The sequence below is a fragment of the Centrocercus urophasianus genome, unplaced genomic scaffold (assembly GCF_019232065.1).
Source record: "Centrocercus urophasianus isolate 14NV4802_14NV808 unplaced genomic scaffold, USGS_Curo_1.0 seq_34, whole genome shotgun sequence".
Taxonomy (NCBI): Eukaryota; Metazoa; Chordata; class Aves; order Galliformes; family Phasianidae; genus Centrocercus; species Centrocercus urophasianus.
The window spans coordinates 213,193-239,944 of NW_024884911.1; the positions used below are offsets into that span (position 1 = coordinate 213,193).

A 26,752-nucleotide genomic window follows, 5' to 3' on the forward strand; every position below is an offset into this window, starting at 1 on the left:
AATTAAGAATGCAATTCCCCCAACCCTTTCCTAAATGTCTGGAATTTGTTTGAGGTTAGCTGAATATCTGAACAGTCACTTCATGTGTTATTGTTACACCTACTTACGTACCTCCAAAGTGTGAGGCATGAGGAAAATAAATGTATCTATTGTCCAGAAGCCTGTTTTACTTGTTTGTTGGTTATTTGTTTCTTGTTGTTGTTTTAAAGGACAGAAAGGAGAGAAAAGAGGACTGGTCCCTCATCCTGTTATTACCAGAGAGCCCTGGTTTCCCTCTGCTGGTTTGCAGGGCACATCACTTGGTCACTGTGGTAATCAGAACAACTCTGTTGTTTGAAGTGTGGCCAAGACTTGTGTGTTTTGGCAGCTTGTGAGGAAGGATAACACAGCATTTGTGTCATTGGTTTAAAACTGCCTTGATTACTTCAGCACTGTTCAAAACAAAGTGGGAGAAAAACATCAGATTTTCACAATGGGGAAATTGCCAGGAAGATATTTTCTTTATCAGTAGGTGTTTGTTCTTTGTTTTTTTTTTCCATCAGTTGTGAGGACAAATGCAAATCAAAACTGAAGACGTGGTAAATAAACAGACAGTGTATCTTTAAAAGGAAAGAGATTTCTCATAATTGGTTAGACGGAGACGAGCCTCTGTCGGGTGGTGACTTGTTGACACAGCTTGCAGGTGCAGGAGGGGAGCTGTGCACCTCGGTGATGCTGAGCACTTGGCACTGCGGGTGTCACACCGGCCTCGTGGGACAGACTGCTCTGAGGAACCCAGGAAGGACTGTACAGCAGAGCTGTCTGCATTGCCCTGTGGCAGGGAGGAGGTGGGACTGCAGTGCTGATGAAGGTGATGTGGTTTTTTGGCTGGGCCGTGGCAGCAGACCCCGGCGGTGCGTAAGGATTGCCTGGCAGGTAGCGCTGAGGAGCGAGGAGGATCCCAGCACTTATCCCAGTTTCAGGTGCTTGCTGCACAGCCCTTTGCAGCCTTGGGTATTTTGGAAGGTCAGTGGTTATTGCAGAACCTGCAGTGCACAGCCTGGTGTGCTGTGAGCTGAGTTTGTATGGCACTGCTACCTGCTGGCATGAAGGTGCTGCCTTGAGGGAGGGCAGCACCCGGTGGTCTGATGAACCAGTGGCTGATCCCAGCTGGGGAGGAGTTCTGCAGAGCTCTGATGTACTGCAGTAATCCCAACGCTGTCATTCACCTCTGAGATAACAAAGATGCTGCTCTTCAGAGAAGAGATGGAGCACTGCAGGGGGTGCTGCAGGATAGGGAGTAATAAAGAGATTTTATCACTGTAACTTCAGGGCTGCTTTCTGGATTTTGATGAAGAGATCTTAGTAGTGAACATGTAACACTGGGCTTTCAAGGTGCAATTGTAGGAGCCAGGCAAGAGGACTGGGCAGGTTTATGGCTGCTCACAGGGCAAACTGCTGCTCCCCCAGTGTCCCTGAATGGTGGTGAAAGCCCATGTTTTCATGCTAACATGTCAGCACAGAGGGGCCTGCGTCCAGATGGCTGCAGGATGCCCACACTGAGGTAGTCCCAGACATGGATCTCTTTTCCAAAGTGCTTTGTCTAGAACAGAGCTGAGGGGAGAAAAAGGTTCTTTGACCCATTCTGTAAATGCTTAATGCAGAGGGTAGCCCTGAATTTTCCTTGCAGCCACTCACAGCTGTTTTTAGAAGATGTATCCAGAGAGCTGCCTTCAGCCCTCACTAATGGGAGAGGACCAGCTGGGAGCAGCACTGTTTTGTGGCAGACTGGTCCCCAGCTCCAGAAGAAGCTCCTCTCTGGAGGGGAGAACTGAGCATTTAACCAGAAAATGGATTTCAAAATGCCAAAAGCCCTGAAGCCTATAAAGGCGGCCTTGGCAATTAATTCAGTGCTTGGTGTCTGGCATAAGCTTAGTTTTGCAGTGGCCCATAAAGAGTTCATTCTGGTGATTTACCACATTTAAGACCTGTTGGTTTAAGAAACGTCCCTGGTCCTCTTAGAACATAGCTGATTTGAATCTAACATGCTGTAGAGCACCCTGGTGATCAGTTACTGTGCACTGCTGAAGGCTTTGCGTACAGAGCAGCTCAGGTCATCCTTCTTGAGTTGCTGTTTGGATTCTGATGGCTGCATGGGATCTGAAGCCAAAGAAGGGACAGTGCAGACCATGGCATGGGCTCTTCCTCTCCCAAGAGCTGCACCTGTGTTGATCTTTCTAAAGCAGAGTAGATGTGTCTGCCTTGCTCTGAATGCCTCAATGTCAGTGCTGAATGTGCCTTCCAGTCCAGCCAGTTTGTTCAAGTGTCTGCATGGTTGTACCATGTCCTTACTCATTCTACTAACTGGTGTGTGCTGCAGACAACTTGTCATTTCATCTCTTTCACCAACAACGGTCTCTGTTGTGTGATGTCTGTGGTGTACACTGGAGGGGCAGAGGGGATCCAGGACCCCCTGCTCCATACAGGCTGCAGGTACGTGGGTCACTGCCATCCCCTCAGGGCAGCAGTGCAGGCTGAAGTCACCTCACCTGAGCAGGGTTCAAGGAGGAATGGAGCCTTTCCTTGCTAGTCCACTTGCTGCTCATCCCCTGTGTCTTTTCTGCTGTCCAGTTTGGTTCCTGTCCTGTTCAGTTACTGTGTAGGTGAGTGATGAGAAACCAAGGGACACTGGTCCCTTGCTCTAAGGAGGCTGTAGGTAGAGTCCCTTTGCCTCATAGAATCACTCAGGTTAGAAAAGACCTTAAAGATCATCGAGTCCAACCACGACCTAACCATACTGCCCTATCAACCCTCCGCTAAATCATGTCCCTGAGCACCACATCCAAATGGTTTTTAAACACATTCAGGGATGGGGACTCAGCCACCTCCCTGGGCAGCCCATTCCAGTGCTTAACAACCCTTTCAGTAAAGAAGTATTTCCTAATATCCAACCTAAACCTACCCTGGCACAGCTTGAGGCCATTTCCCCTCCTCCTGTCACCAGTGAGAAGAGACCAACCCCACTCTCGCTGTAAGCACCTTTCAGATATTGGAAGAGAGCAATCAGGTCTCCCCTCAGCCTCCTCTTCCCCAGACTGAACATGTTCTCAGGAGTTGCCAGGATGGTCTGCTTTATGCAGACTGTGAGGTGCTGCTGTCTCCCTGAGGCTTGCCTTGGGTGGGCTTTCCTCTGGAACTGAGAACTCTGCAGCCCTACTGAAGTCTGCCTGTGGTGCTGGGCAGGAAAGCACATAGTTAGACAGGCAGCCACAGAGAGCTGGCTGGTGACGGCAGTCAGCCTTGCTGAGCAGTGTTTCCAAGAAGGAAGAAGCTGAAAAAATATTTCCCAGCATTTCGCTCTGGAGAACAGTATGGGCTGTGTGGCTGCTAATGGTGCTGCTGGGATTTTAGCAGCTGCTCTGAATGTGTGTGGGAATGAGCACAGCCACGAGCTGTGTGTGCATGCTGCAAAGCCCAGGGCACCTCACTTTCCTGCTGGTGCATGTGTAGAAGAAAAGAGAGGGGGGAGAAGCTCCTGCTGCTAACCAGGAAAAGGAGTGTTGCTAGTATGGGCTGCAGCTGCTGCAGAACGGGTGCCTGATGTACAGGAGAGTGGGGAAAAAGCCCACAGCAGCCCATGAGAATGGGACAGCCAGATAGAACCTCACTTGTTCTGTAACACTGGTCCAAGAGGGTTCAGAAACAACCGTGTGCTTGACAGACATAACCCTGAGCAGAGGCTGGGTACCTGCTCTCAGTGTTTGAATGCCTTGAAGGAAACGAACTGTCTGTCTTCCCATTTTTTTCCTTTCCAGCTTTTTCAGTCCTCCTGGGCCCAGCTTCATATCACCTTTCTCAGAGGTTTTGTTTGAACTTTCTTACAGGAATTTTCGGAAGCACCTCCGCATGGTGGGGAGCCGAAGGGTTAAAGCACAAAGTAAGTGAGAACCTGTATGATGTGGCTGTGAGGAGTTGGGGTTTGTGCTGGTGGTTTACAGGGAGCCCAAGTTGTGCACAGATACCAATAGAAAGGAGTTAGCACTGGGCTGGAGGAAGGATTTGACCTGCTGATGCCATTTTACCTTATGAAGAGAAGGCCAGGTTGTTGCAAGTCTCCAAGACACATGGATATCTGCACGCAGCCTTTAAGCTGTTTCCAAAGAAGCTCTGCATAGGCCATGAGAAATTTGCATCCTCTCTGAGGTGTGGAAGAGCTGCAGCATCCTTGTCCCACGTCTGCATGGTATTTGGTGATCAATGGTGTAGCAGCGAGGAGAACCAGAGCTGAAAGTCGAGCAGAGAGAGCTGCCTGGCTTCTCGCTGAAGGTGTGGACCTGCTGTGGTTCCCTGGAGGCAGTTGGTGCTTTGTGTGCCGTGTGGACCAGTGGCTCTTTTCTCCTCCCCTATCCCACCACCACATCTTCCCCACAGCAGGGCCTGGGGAGAGATGCCCAGTGGGATCTGAGAGGAAAGTCGTGCAGAGAAAGAAGAGCAGGAAAGAGATGGGAGCAAGGGGGTAAATAAAGGGAGCGTTATGCCTTACTTGGCAAGGAATCACCTCTTCGGCCTGGGAAACAGCAGTTCTCTTTCCATGAGGAAGGCAGTGCTTCTCCATAACTTGGCTGGAACAGCTCTCATAGCTGTGGAATGGGCTGAGAGTGGTGTAGCCAGCACCTGAGAGCTGAGAATTGTTCCAGAAAGGAAACAGCTTGTTCTTGCCATGGCCTGGCCAGATGTCGTGTACAGACTGCCCACAGCAAAAGTGTTGCTGGGTTGAATTTGAGTTGAATTTCCTCTCCATTCTGATATGCTGTGGGAAGTAGACAGCAAACAGCATTGCCTTTTGTGTCTTTATTGGCATCTGAGTTAGCATTGCCTGAAATGAAAAGGGCTCACCTTCACCTAGAGCTGTCTGTAAGTGCAGGCATGCCTCTCTGCCTTGGTAACTCTCGGGTCATGTTTTCAAAGCTTTCTCCACGTGCTCAATAGCTACATGTGTTGTTTTAAGTGAAAGCTGAGGATGGAAATCACCTGAAGAACTTTCCATGTGACTTGTTTCCCTGGACCTTTGCACTTGGACACTGCAGCAGAGGACAGGCTCTATCTCAGCTCTTGTAATGCAGATCTGCCCTGATTTCCTGTGTTGCTGATGTGAGATGCTGTCACTGCTATTACTGCAGTGAGCTTGATCTGTCTGCTACTAGAAATAAGCACGAGTGGCCCTAAGTGGCTGTTAATCTAGATGTAATGGCTCTCCCAGGGAATTGCCAAGTTAGACATTATGGTTGGTGATTCTCAGAAATCTGCCTGCAGGGCAATCAGCTGGGCCGAGCTCCCTGGGTTCCGCTTGGGAAATGCCAGTACAAATGGCCCTTGAAGAAATAAAAATATATCTATTAAAAAAAAAGGGGGAAGTGAAAAATGCTCATACCACAGCAGGTGAAGTATTTCTTCTGCTGCCAGAAAATTTGGAAAGCATGAGCTTTCTAAAGGCCCCTTCTCTGATGGAACAGAACAAGAAGAGAACCTCCCACCATGGGAGAAGGGAGAAATGACTGGACAGCTGCCTTCTTCTAGTTGCAAGTGTCATTAGCTGTTGTGTGTGCACTTTCTTGTGAAGGCTTTTGAGTCAGAGCATTTACAGTGGGATATTGGCATCACCCTGATGGAACTGAGGTTTGAGCAGTGCCCATTTAAGGAGTGACCATCGAGTGTTCTCTTTTTTCTGTGTCACGTATCCTGCAATGGCTCGGGTCAGAAAGTGGGCACTTCTGCTGCTGCTGTCTGGAAGACAGACCCTTGTTTGCTGTGTGGAGAGGACTCACGGTTGGCAAGTGGAAGAACAAGCACAGGGGAGATCGTGATGTGTAGCTTTGGTGGAAATCTACTGGATGTTTTGTTTTGCTGGCAGCAACCGAGGTGGCTTTGGAGTCTGTTAATGTCGTGCTTTGGTTTTATCCTAGCATTTGCCGAACGGCGTGAGAGGAGCTTCAGCAGGTCCTGGAGTGACCCGACTCCCATCAAAGCTGATTCCTTCCATGACTCTCGAGAAAGTGAGTTCTGAGTCCTTTGAGCTTCCTCCTGTGGCCAAACCCTCCAGCTGAGGTGTTGACTGGAGTCCCACTGGAGTAACTTCTCTGTTCCCTTTTGTCCCATTTGTTATCCTTTTAGTTTCATGAGATCTGAGCAGATAATACTCTGGGTATATGCACCTAGTCATCTGTGTGTACCTATACTTACAGGTAGAGCACAAGCACATCTGTCCTCATGTTTTTGTGCAGCAGCCAAAGGACACGCAGTGGTTCAGCTTTCTTATGGCTCTCTGTTCCCACCATCCCTTGTTTGCTTGGGGGCAACACCCTACTTGGAAGCACACCAGTCCAAAGTTGCATTCACCACAGAGGGGCAAACCTTCACAGTCTCCTGTGCAAGAGCCCCTTCTGAGCTCTTCTGTAGCCTAGAATAATTTGGAGCACAGCTGCAGTGCTCCATGAAGCATAACTTTGATTTCCTGTCTGTGCAGGCTGCACAGATGATAGCTTGGGGCAATCTGATCTTTGGGCTGCCAGGAATTCCTCTGGAAATCCTCAGTAATGCTACAGTGTTCCGCCTGTGGGGACCCAGGTGCTGCTGTGATAATTTACAGAAGGAAATGCCAGCATCTTCCCAATTTGTTTATTTTTTTTTGTAAAGAGAATGGCCGATTCACCCAATATTATTTGAAATCCTGCAGGGAAGGGTCTTAATGGTTATGAGTTTGCCCATGCTGACATGGGTTGTATTCATTACATAAACTTCACTACTGAAATCAACTGACCTTTCAGGTAAGCATGAGGTCCAGCCCTCCTGGTTGGAGATCACACCGTGCCAGGTTGCAGGGGCAGAGGTACGAAAGGCCAGGTTCAAAACATGACCCGATGGTTCCTTTGCAGTCTGATTCTTCCCTGCTCCCTCAGCTAACTCAGAAGCGAATGGAAAAGACATGGTTCAGACAGATGTGTCTGGTGCTCCAGCACTGTCCAACGACACTTGGACATCCCAAAAGGCACAAGTGGAGGCACCTCTGTTCTCTTTCCTCACTCCCTGGCTTAAGGGAACCATCTTTATTTTTAACATTTAACGGTCAATTATATTCCTTCCAGATAGTTTTTTCCCCAGGAGGCATTGAAGGCCAACAGGTAAGGTGAATTCGGAGAGCAAATTCAAGTCTACTGTGGAAATACTGCTGTGTTTGCTATGGCCGTCCTCGCGCTCTAGGATTCTCTGCCAGGATCAATTTGACTAAGAAGGCAGAGTTTCTGTATAAGCACTGAGAAAACATAGTCGGACCATGAATTATTACAAGGAGACCAGTTTTGGAGTCTTTGGAGACTTTTGCTCATCAGCTTGGCAATGTTAAATTGTAGAGAGTCTGTCTGCATTCCATCTCCTTCCCCATTTCTGAAATGACAGGGTGACTGTTGTGAGTAGCATCTGAAAGCTTACACTTGTGAGACTGGTGAAATGTTATGTGATGTGTGGTTCAGACTCTGTGTGTGCACTCGTCGTTTGTCAAGAGAGTTTGTTTAGAGACGCCAGCCCCGACGTGTGGTGTCTGTCACTGTGTTGGAAGGAAGGAGGGCACAAGTGTCATGGCTTGTGGTGCTTCTTGCGAGGTAGCTGCCAGACAGGGCTGAGTGGAGAAGGCAAGCTGTTCTGCCCTTGTGATGCACGTTGTGTTCTGACAGGCCATGACCTTCAGGATTCCTGTGGCACTTTGGATGGTGACTTTGACTTGAACTGGGAAGCAGAAAAGGAGCTTGAAGCCATGGCGTGTGATGGAGAAGACTTTATTCCACCAAAAATAATGGTGAGCGTTTCCAAGCCAAGCAACCTTTAGCTGTTTGGGCCCTGACTTCCTACAACTGCTAAGTTTAGGATCTGCAGGGTGAACGAGAGGACTGTCCATCCCTGGACATCACAGAATCACTATCACCTTGAAAAGCAGTGCCTGAAATCACAGCACAGCCAAATCAACTGCATCTCCATCGCAGTTTGGCTTGTGCTAACGACAGGCCTACCCAGTTAGGCTCTTAACGAGCTGGCTGAACACTTCATCCAGAGCTGCCAAGCAGCCTGCATCTGCCTGACATCCTATGGCTGTGTGTGCCTGTGTCATCTTATCCCTTGGCCACTGCTGTGCTCAGCCCTGGCTGGTCCTGGCTCAGGCATGCAGCCATCCCACCTCTGGCCCACTGAGCACATGAATTTGAACAGTCCTCTCCAGCCAGAAGCATGAAACCTCACACAGGGAAGGCTGTACAGCAGTGATCTTTACTGGGCTACAGCCAGTCTTGCTGGTCTGCAAGCAGCTGCATCCTCTGTGCCCACCTATCTCCCCTTTACAGGCTGTCATCTCAGACTCAGTCCTTACTACTGGACAAGCTGTGCACTCAGTTGGTGAGGGCTGGGGGAACTGTGATGCTTGGGAGTACTCCACAGGCCTGAGGATGCTCTGAAGTGGACTAAAGGCTTGGAGGACCTTCTGCAGCAATGCAGATAGTCTGGATTATCTTCTGGTTTGGATAACATGTAGGAAGTGCAGCTGAACAAAGCACTGTTAGCATAGCCTTTGTGCTTCTGAACTCTCTATTGGCCTCTCCTCGTCCTGTTGCAATTCTTTTTTTTTTCTTTACAGCTCATTTCTTCCAAGGTGCCCAAAGCTGAATACGTCCCAACAATTATTCGCAGGGACGATCCCTCCATCATCCCCATTCTCTATGTGAGTATATTGCTTCTGCTCTGCCCAGGAGGGTGGAATCTGGCTCTACACAGATTTATTTTCTTTGTTCCCATTACAGTGATTCTGAAACACGATTGTGACTTGAAAAAGCTGAAAGGAAAGGGCTGGGTGTGTGCTGGACCCAGGTTTGGGATTTGGCACAGCTTTTGAGGAGGCTCAGGTCTAAGTGGAAGAACAAGGTGGCATGAAAGCTGCACATGTGGGAGATCTGACTGTGTAGGCACAGCCAGGCAGTGGGGGAAGGTGAGCAAGGGAAGCCAAGACCAACCTGAACGAAACTTCACGTTGCCGTGCTCAAGACTTGTGTTTCTGCTTATCCTTAGGCAATGTAAGACCTCGGACAGTGGTGCTTCCCTGTCAGCCGTGAATTTAAGCTTGATTTTGCCTGAGCAATGTCTAAAGCACCAGCAGGGAGTCATGGTCTCTTTTTCTTAATCATTTCACATTCATTTAATGTGAAAGGGAAGGGTTAGACTGACAGCACAGAAAGTTCAGTCTCTGTGCAGCAGACAGTGCTGTCAGGGTTTTAGCTCTGCTGTCTCCCTTCCACTGAGAGCTGTGCAGCTGTACTGGTGACCCTGCTGTGCCAGAGGCAGATGGGTTAGGAGTGTTGGCCATTTGTTAGCCAGCTTGGATGTGTATAGTACCATCAGTTGGATACACAACATGGGCCAAGAGGCAGATACTCACTGATGACACTGACAGTGTCTGATGGTGTATGCTTTGGGCTGGTCTGCGGGTTTCATCTCCAAGTCTTTAGATGAGGTTGGCCTCCAATGGACTATTTGGTCTTCAGCTTCTTTGCTGAGGTGTGTTGTAGGGTGATTATTCCTGTGATGCAACTAGAAGCCCCAGTGGGTTAAATCATGCTTAAGGGTATGTTTGTCTGGGAGTGTGACTGTGTGATACTGAAGACCTGAGTAATGTCATGGAAGCGGGTGTAGTGGCAGCAAACCTTGATACATCTGCCTCTTTTTGCTTTCCAGGACCACGAACACGCCACCTTTGATGACATCCTAGGTATGCTGGGTGTTATTTCTTTATCTTAAGTCCTGCCTACTGCGAACGTATCTGATCAGTATGTTAAGTCACTTTGCCCTGCACCTCAGCCACCATGTACAAAGGTGTTTTTATCACCCTAATGACACCTGATGCTCAGTGTGGTGCTGTTGGATTTGCTGCCATAATAAAACTTCACTTCTGTAGGCAGTTTTCTGTGCTAAGCTCACAGATCATGAAGGAGAAGCTTGAAGCACAGGGCAGCAAAGATGCTGCTGTGAGATACCCTTTTAGGTGAGCAGGGGCTCAGGACAGCTGGGTCTGGTACAGCACTGTAGGCAGTAGAGAGCAGTAGCTGGTGCTGCTCTGCACCTTGCCTGCCTTGTGATGGGCTGTGGTTTCTCATTTTCCACAGCATTAAAGGTGAGGATTTGCTCTGACATTATTGAAAATGCATGCTGAGCACCTCTTGCAGCTTGGCCTTCAAGACTGAACTCTACTGAGAAGAAAAAAACGATTTTGCAAGGTTCATTTTTCACTTCCTCCATGGCTCATCTTTCCCAAAATGTTTTGTTTTGTTTTCCAGAGGAAATAGAGAAGAAGCTTAACATTTATCGGAAAGGCTGCAAAATCTGGAAAATGCTGATATTTTGCCAGGTAATGAAAGTTGTTGAGAGGGGGAGTGGTTTGTCACAAATTCCTCTTTTTCTATAGGGAAAAGTACATGGAGGAACCAATATTCCAGTGTTAGGTTCTGTTAGAGTAAATGCATACAGCTTTCACTTCTCCTTTACCCAGACAGCAAGCCATCACAAGTTGCTGTGACAGCAGCAGATGACATTTAGTGTAGCCAGCTCCAGAGCTGGGTTGCTTTTCAGCTGCTTTCAAGGAAACCTAAGCAAACTTGCATTAGCGAAGCCCCCAGAAAGAGCTTTTTGGAGAAAGGAAGGAGTATGTCTGATATGATAGCTGCAAGTTTTTGTGCAGCTTCACTGTGATGCTGACAAGTGAAGGATGTCACAGATCCGACCAGCAGATGGCACAGCCTGGAGTCCCAGAGGAGGGAGAGGGGTGAAGGTGCAGGCAGAGGAAGCAGTGCTGGGGCAGACGGGGCACTGCTGTATCTGGGGCTCGGTGGGGATTTCCTTCCTGAGTCTCTGCTCCTGAGAGTTCAGCGCTGTGCTGCCCCAGCAGCTGTGCAGGGAACCTTGAAAGAAGTGAGGAAGTGAGCCTAACTTAAACTTCCTATTGCAGGGGAGTTGGACCAAATGACCTTTCAAAGTCCCTTCCAACTCTAAGAGTTGTATGATTCAATGATAGGTGCCCCGTGCTGCAGAGCAGTAGCACTTGCAGCCCAATGACCTGGAGACTGCAACTCTTAATTTTCCTGAAGTTGTATTCAATCTTTTTATGCTTGCTACTGCCAAATACCAGTTCTTCTACAGTGACATCTTGCCTGCTTCTCCTGCTGTGCTCAGCTTCTTTCTGCCTACCACAGCAACTCCCCTAACACCCCCCAATGAAAGGGACTTTCTTTTCTTCCCTACTGTCCTCCAGCCACCCACAGCAAAGGACTTTTTTTTTTCCTCTTATTGCTATGTCTTTCTAGAGCAGGGTGGGCATAATAACATTAGCAAACGGATAATCCAACCCCCGACGTACTCTGTATGTGAAAATGTTCTGAATTAGTGCCTACAGTGTCTCCTGTGAAGGCTGTAGCAAGCTGTGCCGGCCTGGCGTGTCCACTCTGCTCCCTTGTGGCACTGCTGGGTATGGCTGCACGGAACAAGCAATATCTCCAGGGGCTGTTTCTTCAGGTGTTGTGCATTTGTCCATCTCTCTCTTGCAGGGGGGTCCAGGTCACTTATACTTGTTAAAGAACAAAGTTGCCACTTTCGCCAAAGTGGAGAAGGAGGAAGATATGATCCTGTAAGTGACTGTGTTCTGTTCTAGAGTCACGTAGCGTTTTTCTGCTCTGTTTGCTCTGTGTTTGTAGCACGTGGTCTAGAAGGAGAGGCAGAGGTTGCTGGGATGGTTTAGCCTGGGGCGGATGAGGCAGAGAGGGAATTACATAGCAGCTTACAACTCCGTGGGGGAGAGTTGGAAAGACGACAGAATCAAGCTCAACTCAGGGCTTGTGCAGCTTTGGGTCAGGTCAGCAGAAGATTTATGCTCTTCTCTGCTGCTTGGTGTGTCTGTGGACTAGAGGTCATCAAAAGAGAAAAAGGCATTTCCTTTCTTAGCAAAGGCCTTGCTGACTAGAAACCAGAACACGCACCTCGTGCCTCTGGGGCTTGGAAGTAGCTGAGGTAGCTTTTCTTAGCAGGTGACCAGTGGCAGGAATCCAAGCTATTCCCCCACAGCTGTCTCTGATAACTGCCCTTCTAAATGCAGGGGGAAATGGAATTTGTCTCTGCAAAGCCTGCTCAAAGTCCAGTACTGTGGCAATTTTGCTTTTCCTTGCAGAGAGTTGAGCTTTGCCTGTTTTGCTGCCTGCTTCCTTGTGCTGGCTCAAATGTAATTTGTCTAGCAGTGCTTCTTCGTGGGGGTGAGCTTGTATACCAACCTGTTCCTACACAAAAGATTGTTGGCATGAGAGCTGAATATTAAAATCAACATCTGTTCAGTGTTCTCATGCTCTGGCACAAACACCATCAATAAAAGGCACGTGCACACATGCTTCTGAATGCGCTGGGGGCATAGCAGACCTGACGTTGGTAATTCAAGGGCCTCCAGAAATCTGTGGACATGCAGCTGAAAGGGTGCTTGGAAGTGAATGTCTCCATCCCACCTGTGCATGGCTGGGAGGCAGTCCTGAGAAGAGCTTATACTGCAAACAAGCATCTGATCACAGCCATCACAGGGGAGCTGCTGGGCTTTAGAGCCCACCTGTCTGCTCTAATAATCCTCGTGCAAGAAGGGTCACTGTATCTCATGTCCCTCAGGCACAGCATGCTAGTCAGTAGTAAGAAAAGTAAAGTGGATTTAAAAATGCTCCTGGTGGATTTTGCTCCTTTTTCTTCACCTTGAAGCTCCCTTGTCTCGTTGGGCAGCTCCTCCTTCCCTACCACATGGCAGAGGCTCTGCCCCTGCTCTTCCTTGTCTAAGACCCTCCATCGCTCTCCAGGCAGCTTGCTGCTCAGGCTGTGAGCTTCAGGCCTCTCCTGAGCTGCTTGCATTTACACATCCACCTGAGGAAACCAATTTCTTAATGATCTCTTTTATTTCTTCCAGCTTCTGGAAGAGGTTGAGTCGTCTGATGAGTAAAATCAATCCTGAACCAAATATCATTCACATCATGGGCTGCTATGTTCTTGGAAACCCCAATGGGGAGAAGGTAAGAGCTTTGTGGGTCACCTCTCTGGGAAGGACTGCTGAGTAGCACCAAGCCCAGGGAGGCAGCAGACACACTGTGCTGTCACATCCTCTTTGCTGGGTGAAACATGCTGCATCCTATCCCACCAGTGGCTGTTAGGGGCTGAACCACCCTATGGATTGTGCCAACCCCAGAGGGCAGAGAGGAATGGTTAGTGGTATGCAGGAAGGGACAGGTGCTGAAGCCTCTAGGAGAACAGTCAGTCAAAGCATTTGATTTATTTACTGCTGAACTGGATGTTTTATTAAAGGCCGTGTAGTGGATTGTTTCCTAGAGGTAGGGGTGAAGGATGAGCAATTCTGGATGTGCTATAGTTCATGTTTGTTTTCAGCTCCTAACTTTCTGTATGTTTTCCTTTCAGCTATTTCAGAATCTGAAAAACTTAATGAATCCTTATAGGGTTGCCTTTGAGTCTCCACTTGAACTATCAGCTCAAGGTAATTTTTTTCTGTGCAAAGAACCGTATCTTCCACATCAGCCTACTTCCTTCCTTGGGCATCTTCATGAAAAAGCAGTTTTGAGCTCCCTTAAGCCTTACCATGATCTTTTTGCTTGTAATCATCTTTAGTGTAGCTCATTTGCTGAGCCTAGCTTTCCCCATGCAATTCCTCTTGTTCACAATTTAGCTGTCCTGCTTCTTGTGCCTGAAGCTGCAGAACCTCTTCAGAACCACTGGAAGTGACAAATTGCCTAAATAATAAGCAGCTCTCCAGGCTGAATTTGGGACATTCGTCATCTTACTGGGGTGTGTGGAGTCATTGGGATACATAGGAGCAGAACTCCAAGTGTGCAGGGGTTTCTTCTCCAGAGGACTCAAGCCACTGGCACCAAGCAGGTTGTCTCAGTAGCAGGTGATTTGGATGGAGCCCATTGCAGCCATTCTATGGTTTCTTTTTTTTTCTTTTCTTTGGCGGGGGGCCCCCCCCGTAACTCAAGTTATTTCAAAGCACTGTGGATGTTTTCTTGTTCTCTTGTCCACGCATTTATGGGTGCAGTTTCACAAATGACATTCTGAAGTTGCCCTTGTTAATTTATCTCTGCCTTACCCCTCAATACTTTCTTCTTTTGAAAGGTAAAGACACACAGCACTAGGCTGTAAGCTCTTGGGTACTTCCTGTGCTGCACACAGCTGGCATTGATGCTGCTGGCTTATTCTTAACTCCCTCTTACCCATGTAGGAGTGTACAGGAGCTGAGCACATCAGTGCTGTGCAGCATTCCCTGTGCGTGTCCTCCTGTCCTGCCAAGGCTTGGCTGTGCAGAACCCAAGTAAACAGGCCTGTACATGAGTGACAAGAAGCAACTTGCAGGGAAATTCCTGGGTTTCTGCACAGCCCAGCAGGCAAGGCAATGGACTCTGTGTGTGTACTTGAGCAGCTGATCATCCGGGGGGCTGGGCTGAAGACTGTCTGAATTTATCCCGTTGATCAGTCTGGGGCGCACTAAGAGCGTAACCCCTCTAATCCTTCTCAAAGTCATCTGAAACTAATCTTAATCAGGCCTCAAAAGCGAAAATCTCTTCCTTGAGCCCTGAGCCCGGGGTTGTTTGTGCCTTGTGTCTCCCAGTGCCACTTGCTGTGTCCAGCAGTGCCCCTGAGTGCAGTGCTCAGCCTGCAACGCCTCACGAGAGCCCACCTGCAGTCCGAGGTGCAGGACTTACAGCAGTGCATCCTGTTGAGCCTATTGCTGCCAGCAGAGAGAGCTCTGCAGGACAGGGGCAGCTGGTAGACGTTCATTTTCCCCCCAGACCCGCAGTTTTTGTTTTGAATTTTCCACGTTAATTATTTCATTGATTCCCCCCAGATTTTACAGCGAGTTGACTCTTGATGTGTAACAGTCTGAACTCTCAGAGTGGTGCCTGCTGCAGCCTGTTGGAGCCATTGTCTGCTGCTCCACTTCCTGCAGTCAGCGCAGAGGTTCCAAGTCTGGAGACACATGCTGTGTTCAGTTCCCACCTCCACAGACCAACCTTGCCTGGGGACTATAAGGAGCCTTTCAGGGTCTGAGGATGGCTAAAAAGGTGCTTGCTTCTCACAGGCACCTTCACATGCCCCGGGTGCATGCTACATGTCACTATTCTCCAAATGAGACATGCTGGCAGGTTCTCCTGTGCCCCTGTCCATATGGGTGTGCTGTTCCGTTTTGCTTTTGCTCAGTCTTGTTTCTCTGTCTTGCTTCAGTGTGTAACCCAGCCCTCTGCTTCATCTCTAGGTAAGCAAATGATTGAGACTTACTTTGACTTCCGCCTTTACCGCCTCTGGAAGACCCGCCAGCACTCTAAACTATTGGATTACGATGACATTTTATGATCCGGAGAAGACTTTGCAAGAAGTTGTTGATCACCAGTGTCCAAGAAGTCATGCTTATTGCAGAGAGACTCTTTTATTGGCACAGGGAGCCCTACAGGAGGCTGCAGTGCTAAAGGGAGGGAAGAAGGAGCCCTCGGAAGTGGATCGGGAAGAAAGTCTCCTGGGTCAAGAGAGACTGGAGGGGAAGGGGTTTGACGCCTCGCTGGCCTCGGGTCAGAGCCGTGGTGTCTCAGGAGGAGCTGTGTGAAGTGAGGACAGGATGGAGTTCCTTGCAGAACTGAGCTGTTTTGGGTCAGAATGGGCCAGATTTGATTCCAGGTCCTTTTAAAGACTTTTAAAGCTCAGGTTTTCTTACAAAAAATAAAAAATAAATTACCCGTGCACTACAATGAAGAAGTGACCAGAGCACAGAGGAAGGAAGGTTTTGTACTCATGGGACCTTCTGTGCCTGGGGATCTTGGAGAGCAAGGACTGCTACACCTACTCCTGCAGGCTGACATCAAGACGATCCAGTGTCAGTGTGAATATACTGGAATATAGAATTGAAGTCTAACTTTTTTTGGTTTTGTTTAATAGAAAATAAGTGCAATTTTTATAGAGAGGAGGGAGAAACCCCTCCTGGTATTTAATTAGTTGAAAATAACACACCAGTAACCAATAGATGAGGTATTTTTGGTCTGCTTGAAAATATATTCAGAATGGTAATATATCTTCTGTAGACATATTTAATCACCAGCAAACATGGTTTTAACGTAACCTAGCAGACCCTGCATGTCTGCTGCATTGATTAATCCGGTTTGGTTCATTACTTTCAGAGTAGCTGTGTTGCACAAATTGTATGTGCTCTCACGAATGTATATTTCTCCTCCAGTTAGACACAACTTTGTTACTTTCTATTTTGCTGCTTGCAAAACTATGTGACTTTAGTTTTGCTGAAATATTTTAGGTTAGAAATACGGTACTTGGCTGGGAAGCCTCGGCCAGGTTCACTATGATATAAAAATGAAGTAGAAATTAATAGCCATGGTAATTGTTCACGCCAGTACTTTGCAACGTGTTGAGAGATGGGCTCTTTGGGGCTGCTGTGTTGAGCAGTGAGGGTTCAGGCCATCAGAAACCCTCCCAGGAGGTTGGGAAGAAATGCTTCCTGAAGAGTTCAGCACGGGTTTGTAGCATGAGATTGAATCTTCCCTGTGTTCACTTGATTGCGAGTTGTTTGGGCGTAGATCTCCTCTTTTCAGTGCTAGAAAGACCTGTTTGTTGGGCAGAGCTGCTCACATCCCTTCCTGTGCAGGGCAAAGCAAACGCAGGGCTTTGTTGCTGTGGTTTGAGAGCCCAGATTTGTACTTGACATTTGAGGGATCTATTTTGGAATAGATTTCCTTTGTGTTCCTTTAGCACAGGGACTGATTTTTGTTTTGGGATGGGTTTGGTTTGGTTTTCTCCATCTGCAGCTCTCCAGAGGACAACTCCATACCACTTGCAGTCCGTGCAGGTCACCGGCTCTCCTGGGAGGGGATACACTCCATTTCTTACATAAGTAAAATGTACTGGAGGTGAACAGGGAGGATTAGGATTGTTTTCCAGGTTAGGATTGTTTTCCTGATTTCCTGGGACCTAAATTATCAGATTGTGACGCGATGGCAAATATGTGTACAGACGTTGCTTTAAATACTTGCAAAAAGCAGTAGTTGTTCTGATCTGTAGAGTACTCCTTCCCTCTGTGATGTGTGTGGTGTAATCCTGGGGGCAGGCTGCTGGCTGGAACTGCTGAACCCTGTACATTTAGAGCAGTTTCGTAGCAAAACTTTTGAAGAAAGAATGTACATATGGTGTGTAAAGGGAGGAATAGTGGGAGAGAGGGAGAGGTTGGAGCCGTGAAGGCAGCGCATTGAACCAAACAGCTCACAGCTGCTTCTCTGCCTGCTGGGCTCCAGCCCCTGAGCTGGCTGGGTTTCCAGACCTGCAGTGAAGGGGACAGGCTGTGATTTTTGGCAGAAAATGCCAGATTTAAACCCCAAACCCACATGGATACCAATTGTCTGTTCCTTAGCGTGGCAGCCTCTACCAGCTGTGCTTGTGAGAGGTGGGAGCCACAGGTTCAGTAAGCAAAGTCACGCGTTATTTAGAGCGTGGTCGTGGCAGGATTAAAATGCTGATACAAAATTCTCCCTTTGTGACCCTTTTACCTCCTATGGTTATTGCTCCTCACTGGAGACTGACAACTTGTTCTTCCTCTTTCTTTTCTGAAGTGAAATCCCAATTCGGTGAACTTGGTAGCATGGATGTAGCATTGTGGAACTATTGAAAACCTTCTATATCTGGGAAAGGGCCCATTTATGTCCCCACTTCAGTGATTTGTCTGTACAATTATTGTGTATCTATTAGCACTGACCACTTGTAGAACTCGGGTTGCAAAGTAGAAAGGTGTTTCTTGCATAAGCACTGTAGGAAGGTGTGTGTTGGAACAAGCAGCACGCGCTGTTCTGGTGCAGCTGACTGTGGTGCAGTGTAATGACAAACTGACTGCGTTCCTCTCTTTTCCAAAGATCTATTATCAACATAGCTTGTGATGTTTATGACATGAGCGTATTGTTTCTGTTGTAGCGTTCTTTTGACTCGAGAGATGAAACACTCTCAAAGCTGTGACTGGGGAGACAGCAGAGTGTTGATGTTTTCTGTGCAAGTAGCGTCATTGAAGCGTTGACTGTTCAGATGGAAAAAAAGTAATTCTTCCCCTTTTAACCTCTTGAATTTTGTAAGCGGCTGTTGGGGGAAAAAAGGAATCAGCAGAGAATAGGGTGGGAAACAAAAAAGTGTAAGCATTACAAATAGAGCCTGTGACTCCTCAGCTGGACCAGGCTGCACAGGGCGACCTGTGTGCATGCTGCTGTCGGAGCTGAGTGCAGTCTGTCCTGCCCAAGGCCTCTCTGTGCTTCCTCCAGCTTTGAACTGCGCTGTTGGGATGCGTCTGCCTGAAGCCATGGAACTACTTTGCTCACACACACTAATAGCTGCCTGAGTTGGAGCTGCCGTGTAAGAAAGGGGATCCTGGGGAGCAGCTTGCAGCATGGTTGTGCCCACGTTAACCTGCTCTTCTGGGGGATCTGCAGCCCTTCTGCTGTGCTGTGCTTTGGGCTCTGCCCCAGCACGGCCATTCTGCTTGCCTGCTGCTCCTGCAGCTCCAGGGGTTGGATTTGCCCTTAGCGGGGGCTGGAAAAACCATGATGTGCAGTGCAAGTCCTGGTTAACCTGGAGAGAAGTGGGATAAACTGGAATAGCTACATGGGAGCACCTCAGCAAAGTGCAGGCTGTGACTCCAGCCCTTTACTTACCCTTCCTACTGAGGAATGCCAATAGAGAGCTCTGCTGGGCTCAGACTGGGAGCAGCCCTGGCAGCTCGGTCGCCTTGCTCCAGAAGCTGAGGATGCCCATCTCTTTGGCTGTAGCACTTGTCCTGTACAGGGCTTCCTAGAGAGGCTTTTCTCTTCTCTATTGGCTGGGAAGGATGAGAAGGAAGAGAAATTGGTGCCCTAAGGGACAGAGAAAGTCAGAAAACTGTTAGAGCTTTTTGCATCTCTCCTCACACTGCAGCTACCAGCTTCCTTTGCAACTGACCTCCAGGCCTGGGATGGCAAACGAATGAATTAGCAGACCAGCCCTGCTATTGCATTAAACCCATAAAATCATACCAGTCTGTGTAGCTCCAGAGAAACATCTGACTGCAGAAGGCAAACAGCCCGTCCTGGCCCTGCTGTGTGTACTGTGGGTTCCCACTCCCTCCACCTCCGAGCACCTCAGGAGCTCCCTGAGCCTCATCCCATGTCCCTGGGGAGCTCTGCTTGCCTCCCAGCAGTGCTGCTTTGCTGAGAGCACTCTGGAAATGAATTTGTCCCTCATTTCTCAGCGTGGACTTGTCTGGAGCTGCACACAGGTTTCCTGCTCCAGAGGCTTCTGGACAAAACATCTGTCTGTGCTTTCACGTCACCCCTCGAGGCAACATCACCATTCTGTGCTGTGTTTGCATCTCCAGCTCTTGGCATATATCTGCTCTGCAAATAGCTGCTGCTGCTTCGGGGCACTGCTGTGTTAGTGAGCTGTGGCTGTGGGTTCCTCTTCCCAGGGCTCTGCTGAGGGTGACTGCAAACACTGCTTCATCACCTCCAGGCAGCACAAGTTGGGGCGGTCAGAAGAGCAGAAGGCAGTGATGCTGAGCAGCCCCAGCACGGTGAGAGCTGCAGGTGGCATCCTGAGCCCAGGCCCTGCCAGGGGGCGCACAGCAGACTCGCTCTGCTTGCTCTCTGCATAAACATTCAACTCATCACAACCCACAGAATCACAGAATGGCCCGGGTTGGAAGGGACCTCAAGGACCATGAATCTCCAGCCCCCCGCCACAGGCGGGGCCACCAACCTCCCCATGTAATCCACTTTAGGAGTGCATGCATTACCCGCAGTGCTTCGGTTCAGGATGCGATGTTACTAACATTCAAAATTAATCCTTCCAGGCCCTTTGGCAATTGGCACGGGTTGCCATGCAGCAGAGGCTGTGCCGGGTTGTGCCTTGCAGCCCCACTGCCAGCAGCAGGAAGCAGATCTGCAGCCACACGCTGAGCTGAGTCACTCTGTGCTGGTTTTCCTGACGTTCACTGGACCTGGTGATGCAGGCAGACCTTCCTGCAGGGTGACACACAGATATCCTCCCTGGGGACATGGACAGGCAATGCCATCTTCTAAGCCATCTATAAAAATAGAGTACTTTGTGATCTGTGCTCTGTCCCACCAATCACTGAGCATCTGCAGCCATCTGTGTCTTTCATGGCACTGTGTTTTATTTCTCAGGCCTGGAAACTCAAGCCAAAGTCAACTGGAAACTGTTACGGTTTTGATGAGAAATCAGCCTGCTGCTAACTGTGTTTGCTGGAGTTGAGTGAGTACATGGGTGGTTTAATGGCTGTGAACCTGACAGTGATTGCTGTTATCCGGGGTAATTGTGCTGTGTGATCAGCAGGATGGCAGGGCTGGCTGGCTGTCTAATCTCCCAGCTATAGGAACTGGTAGCTGCTTTGATTCAAAGGTAAATTCTGTACTTCCCATCAGCGTGCAAAACCTGGAAGACTGGAAGTAATGAAATTACAGACATCAAAGTCCATATCTGATCCATATCTTATATTCTCTGAAGAGAAAATAAGTTGCATTTTTTCCATAAATATTGAGTACATCTCAAAGAACTAACACAACCTGGTAATTTTTCACATCACGGTACTGATTATAGAGCATCCTTAAAACTGAAATATGTAAGGGCGTATAGAAAGCATCAAGGGACTTGTGATGTAGTGATGGTCAGGCAGCAGCGCTTAGTTAATGTGCTCTCTGCATCCAGAGCAGCTGATGGTTACGGCAGCAGCAGTGGCCCCAGATGCATTCCCAGCAGCAGAGCTACGTGTGCTCCCCTTCTAACAGCACAGCCCATCGTGTGAGCTGCTGAGTGTGAGCAATAAGCTGCCAGCACAGCACCTCCCCTGCCCCTGCTGTCATTGGTTTTTGTGTGTCTGACAGTCATCTTCCCATGGCTGTGTGTAGGTGTGATGAGCTGTATGCAGGGATGATCTTTACCTGGGGAACGGGACTGCAGCAGTGCTGAGAGGGCTGTTGGCATGGGGATGCGTTGCTGGCTCAGGACAGCACAGGTACACACAGGTGGTGTTCAAAAAGCTTCAAGGGAGAGTGGGGGGCTGTTGATTTTGGGGTCTGCAATCAAAAGTCCTGCCGGTGCAGAGCTGGGAATTCGAGTACAGCACAGGAATCCTTACCCTGACTTTTGAGATGCCCTAAAGCCATCTCAGACACACACAGCAGGGTGAGGTGCTCTGCATGGGGACGCTGCTCACTGTGCAGGCCGTGTCCCTGTGCTCCCCCTGACTCTGCTTGCCAAATGAGACCTCCCTTTATTGGGCTTTGAGCTGGGGAGGGCTGTAGGAACCAAGCGAGCTCTGTGTGCCACAATGCAGGGAAATGCACTGGAATTGTACCTAAGTGAGCACCAAGGGGCCACAGATTTTCCACTGTGTGCTTCCTGTTGTTCTTTAACAACACTGTTCCTGGAATTGGGCGACTTCAGCTGTGATGCCAAGCAACAGCCACAGCAAAAACCGTGCTTGCAGGCCTGGGAGGTCAGTGTACTTTTAATATCTCAACTATTTCTGCAGAGTTCAGACAGCAGTTCTCATTTCCAGTTCCTTTGCTCAGCTGGTCGGAGTTGCAGATGTCAGCCCCAGGATGGAGGGCTGTGCTGGCTGCAGGCAAAAGCTGTCTGAAGGGAGAGTCTGGAAAATGGAGCTTGCCACCTGTGAGCTCAGCAGGCCCCACACCAGCAGGCTGCTCCCTGGGGAGGAGGAAGGAAGCTGTTAGCACGGCCGGGCTGCAGGCTGGCTCTGTGCTGGGAGCAGCCCTGCGCCGTGCAGGAACGCACTGCCGCCCGTAGCGTTCCTCTGAGCCTATCTGCTGCTTTGTGTGTGATAAGCAGGTTTCAATGACGTGAATGTTTCTAGGTTTTAAGATGTGATTTAATAAAAAGTGACGTTTCTGGGAAAGCAGGTTTTCTCTTTTTTTTCTTTCTTTTTTTTTTTTTTTTTTTCTCTTTCTTTTGTTGTTCTCTGGCTGAGTCGGTAAGCCCAGGAAATGCCACCTGGCAAAAGCGTGTGCTGTGCCAGCAGAGAGGGAGGAACCGGCGCCAGGCACTTCTGAAAGGCAGCAGAGAGAGAAACGCTGAAAAGTAAAGGGCAGAGCCAGGGTGAGCACCGTGCCCTGGGGAGCAGCACGGGGAGAAAAGCAAAAGCTGTCAGTGGTTTCAATGAGGGACACTGAGGGGGAGGCAGATCCTGCGGTGGGGACAGAGTGAACAGACATTCAGCACACCTGGGAGGATGGAAGACATCAAGTTCCATCAGCCACTGTCTGTTGCACTTGAAGTGAGCAGCTGCGGTCCCAGCCTCCGGCTGTGAGCTCTCCCTTTATCTGCATTGCTGAAATGTGTGCTCAGGTGTGTTCGCCTTTCGCCAAGTGCCATAACTGCAGCCCCTCTAAGCACACAGAGCTGCGCTCCCGTCCTTCGCTGCCGTCCTTGAGGGCACTGTTGCTCATTCTGGCATCTTCATCCTCTTTCAGCAGCTGTGTCTGCATCCTCCCCATTTGGAAACATTGCTGTCCATCTTTCGGCAGTGGCAGAGGATGGAAATCACTTCCACCTCCCCACCACTACCTGTGCCGGAGAGCTGGCCCTGTTCTCCTTCTCCAGTCACCGGTGCCCTGAGTAACCTGGTGGCCAGAAATCCTGCCTTTATTCCTTATTCCGGAGCCATTTAATCTCCATACTGCACTGTTTTTAAATCAGTGTCACGGGGTGCAAAGCCAAACACATTGCAGAAGCCCAGATGCAAAGGGTTATTTTTATCTCTCACCTTCTTCCCTCTCTCCTCATGCAGGTGACGTGGGACAAGCCCAGGGCCCTGCAGGTGGATTTTCACACTGCCCCATAACAAAGGGCGAGAAGGGGGAAATCACACACGTCTGACTCCTGCTGCCCAGCTCCCTCCCTGCTTTCTCCACACCTGGCTGCACCTGGGCTTGTCCCCGTGCATCCTATCAGTGCCAGCTGCTGGGTGTGGGCCTGGCGCTGACGTACCAGACACACTGCATCCTGCTGCTGCCTGCACAGCCATGCAGCTATGCTGCACAGTGGCACTCTGCCATCACACAGCCCCGGCCCTGTCCCACGTCAATGTCACACCTGGGTTTTATAATCGAGCGTTTGTGCCAGAATCTGAGAGCTGAATGGGATTCCCAGGAGCCTCTTAGTGAGGGTGCTCAGCTGCTGCTCCAGCAGAATCCAGAGGTGTAAATGCAGCAATGAGGATCAGCTCCAGGGCGTTCAATAGTTGGCCAAGTTTCACTTTCCAGTCCCTCATGCTGTTTCATGCTCAGCCTAGAACAAAGGCAGTTGATGGGAACTATGATAGAAGGCCCCACAATTCTTGCTGGCAGGGGAGGAATTGAATAACGGCCGCGTTTTTTTCCACCAAGGCAGGAGGGCACACAACAAAACCACCAGATGTCAGCTTCAGTCCCCACAAAGGGAGACGTTTCCTTTGTACCAGGTGCAGATCAACCGTGGGATTCATTATTTCGGGATTTGTGGGCTTTACATGGGCTGAAAACCCAACAGACAAGACCATGAAAGAGAAATCCACTGAGATCCACGAGTACAAAGGCACATTGTTGGCTCTGTAAGAGCCTGAGCCATGAGTCACCCCAGGAAACGTCACTGCCCGCTGCCCTGTCCTCAGGCTCAACCCAGGGCACCGCTGTGGGATGCCGTGAGGGCTGCGATGCAGGACGGCACACTGAGAGGCGTGTGCAAACTTTAAACCAGCCTTGTGTTATTAAAGCTTAACTGCAAAGAGCTGCTTCCTTCCGTCGAGCTTGGGCTTGCACACGCAGCCAGGCAGCAGCAGAGGTGGACATTGGACCCTTTCCAGCACAATGGCAACGTTGGCAATAAAACTCCAGCAGCCGCTCACTTTCCAGGTCTGGTTGAATGTGTGCAATTTGCTCCGTTTTGTCTCAGGAGTGCAAAGGTAGAACCTTATCAGCAGGAGGCAACGTTCCTTCCAGTAAGCAGGGCTGTATCTGAGCTGGTGAAGCACCCACGTTGTGCTGGGGTGCGGCTCCGTAACGCCCCAGCAGGCTGGGACTGAACGGTTCTGGGCAAAGGTTGTTCACGTCACCGCGTGCCGTTCCCCTCCGTGCCTCACAGCGGAGGATTTCAGCACACAGTGTTATCTGAGGCATAGAAAGCCCTGAGCTCCCAATTGTTTCCTGATCTCACGGACTTCCCAACGAAACGTGGTGGCAGCTGATAACAGGCTGCCTGGAAGCAGAGCACTGGCCATGCTTTTCTCTGTGCTTTTGAGTGGAGCAGCAATGGCAGAGCAGAGAAAGCAGCATAAGAACTGTTTTCCTGCGCTCCTGTCTGATGTCCTGCAGTGCTCACTTTCCTCAGCTTGGTCCTGCTCCTCACTGCCTTCCCCAGCCATGCCTGCTGCCCACAGCACAGAAACCTCACTGCCTCATTCAGAGCTTTCCTTAAAATGCTTCTTAATGTTGCTCTGATGCCCACTGTGGGCTCCTTTCCTTGACGCCCACTTACTTTTGCTCTTTCTCAGACCACAGCTGAGCCGACAGTGGGGTGATGCTCACACACACCTCTCATCCCCTTCCTCCTCGGCTGCTCCTTCTTGTGTTCCTCCTAAATGGCCCAGTCTAGGGCCCAAATTATTGGAAAAAAATAACAGATTTGGGTTATTTTTTTTCTTTGGTTGACTTACAGAATCGTGAAGGTTGGAAACGACCATTGAGAGCACCAAGCCCAACTGCAGCCCACTCCCACCATGCCCACCAACCATGTCCCTCAGTGCCACATCTCCACGCTCCTGAACACCTCCCCCCCTCCCCAGGCAGTCTGTTCTGTTGCATCACCTCTCTTTTGAGAAGGATTTTTTCCTAATATCCAACCTGCACCTCGCATGGTGTAACTGAAGGCCACTGCCTTTCACCCTATTGCTGTTGCATGGGAAAAGAGGTCGGATCTCCACCTGGCTACAGCCTCCTGTTAGGGGGCTGCAGAGGGCAACAAGGCTTCTCCTGAGCCTGCCCTCGGTGGGGTAAAGTGCTGTGGCTCTGGGCAGGGTGGATGAGCACCAGGACCTGGGAACATGTGGCCTTTGGAAGCAAAGTTTGGGGCACACGGGACCCATCGTGGTGCATGGAGTCCCGCGTGGTTGTGAACGCCCTGCTGGGACAGTTTGCTTGAGATCAGCCACCAGCGGGATCCACAGGGCTGCGTTTGAGGGCCAGTTCTCTTTAACGTTTACCAATGACACTAAATCGAGAGGAGCCACCGAGTCCCAGCAGCGCAGAGAGAACTCGCGGGCAGTCCTGGACAGACTGGAGGGCCGGGCGGGTCGCCGCTCTCAGCCGTAGGGTTGGGGCGGGCGCTGCCGCCCGCTCCCGCTCTCGGTATTCCATCACTCCGAAGCCGCCCCACAACCGGGCGGCTCCGTCCCTCCCGGCCGCAGGGAGCGCCTTCCGCACCGCCCGGGGCCGCGCTGCCCTCCCGCCCTCGGGGCCGCCCGCCCCGCCCCGCAGGACGGCCCGGGGGCGGCGCTGCGCAGTGCCCGGCTCAGGTGCGGCGGGAGGAGGAGGAGGACGACGGGGAGGACGCGGCGGCCGTGCGCGGCAGCGCCCCGAGAGCCGCCGCCATGAGCAGCGCGGAGCCGCCGCCGCTCGGTGCCGGGCCGCGGGCACAGCCCGCCTGGAAGAGGGAGATCCTGGAGCGGAAGCGGGCCAAGCTGGCCGGAGCGGCCGCCGGAGAGACGGAGTCCGCGGCGGCGGCGGCTCGGGGCCCGGCGGGGACGGGCGAGCGGCTGGTGGTGGCCGAGAGCTTGGGCCCGCTCCGAGAGAACCCCTTCATGAGGCTGGAGAGCGAGCGGCGGCGGCTGCGGCGGGGGCTGCCCGGGCACGGCCCCGAGGCGGCGCGGCCGCTGCAGCAGCTGCTGGAGCTGTACAGCGCCGTGCCGGGCATCCGCACCATCCGCGCCGACAACATCCTCATCATCGAGTCGCAGCCCGACGCCGCCGCCTGCTTCGCCGACGGGGAAGCGCCGTCCGGGCGCCGCCGCGATCCTCCCGCCGCGTCCCCTCCGCGCCGTCCCGACCCGCTGCGGGAGCTGCTGGCCCGTCGGGGAGCGGCCGTCGCCGAGATCCGCGCCGACCAGGTCCTCATCTACGAGGCGGCCGAAGCGCAGGAGCCTCTCGAGGCCGCCGAGCCGGGCACCGTCAGCCGCCTCCTGGAGAAGTTCGGCCAGCGACCGCGGGGCCGCCGTCGCCGGGGCGGGGAAGCGCCGGCCGGGGCCGCTCCCCCTCCGGTGGCTCCGGGCTCCCCGCGCTCCTCGGCTCCCCCCAAAGCGGCGCCTACCTCCCCCCGCCCCTCGGTCCCGAAGGCCGCCCCGACCTCCCCCCGCGCCGCTTCTCCCCGCGCTGCGGCCCCCCGACCGCTGCCGCCCCCCCTCCCCCGGCCGGCCGCCCCCCAGCCCGCGGGTCCCCAGGCGGTCCCGGTGTCCCCCAGGGCTGCGACCCCACCGGCAGTCCCCGTCTCTCCCCCCGCCCCCATGGCTGCGCCCAAAGCCGCGGCTCCCCAGGCCAACTGCTTCCTCCACAAGATCGGCTCCAACTCCTTCACTGTGACCCCC

At 51.0% G+C, this 26,752-nt stretch overlaps 2 protein-coding genes across 4 annotated transcripts in view; both read left to right on the plus strand.

Annotated features, from left to right (window-relative positions):
• The window catches only part of NSMF (NMDA receptor synaptonuclear signaling and neuronal migration factor), a 43,489-nt gene extending 24,131 nt beyond the window's left edge, over positions 1–19,358 (plus strand). For all 3 annotated transcript variants that reach the window (XM_042830733.1, XM_042830731.1, XM_042830732.1), the window contains 10 exons: positions 3,864–3,916; positions 5,943–6,032; positions 7,707–7,828; positions 8,657–8,740; positions 9,748–9,781; positions 10,347–10,417; positions 11,610–11,689; positions 12,995–13,097; positions 13,498–13,573; positions 15,347–19,358. In XM_042830733.1, the coding sequence (XP_042686667.1) occupies positions 3,864–3,916; positions 5,943–6,032; positions 7,707–7,828; positions 8,657–8,740; positions 9,748–9,781; positions 10,347–10,417; positions 11,610–11,689; positions 12,995–13,097; positions 13,498–13,573; positions 15,347–15,444 (811 nt within the window). In that variant the 3' untranslated portion in view covers positions 15,445–19,358. The remainder of the gene's footprint in view (positions 1–3,863; positions 3,917–5,942; positions 6,033–7,706; positions 7,829–8,656; positions 8,741–9,747; positions 9,782–10,346; positions 10,418–11,609; positions 11,690–12,994; positions 13,098–13,497; positions 13,574–15,346) is intronic.
• A 6,404-nt stretch (positions 19,359–25,762) lies between these two features.
• On the plus strand, positions 25,763–26,749 carry LOC122166904 (taperin-like; the record flags this gene model as incomplete). The annotated part of the gene is made up of 1 exon (XM_042831030.1): positions 25,763–26,749. A coding segment is annotated over exon 1 (987 nt), but the record flags the coding sequence as incomplete, so codon positions are not given.
• Positions 26,750–26,752: the final 3 nt, after the last annotated feature.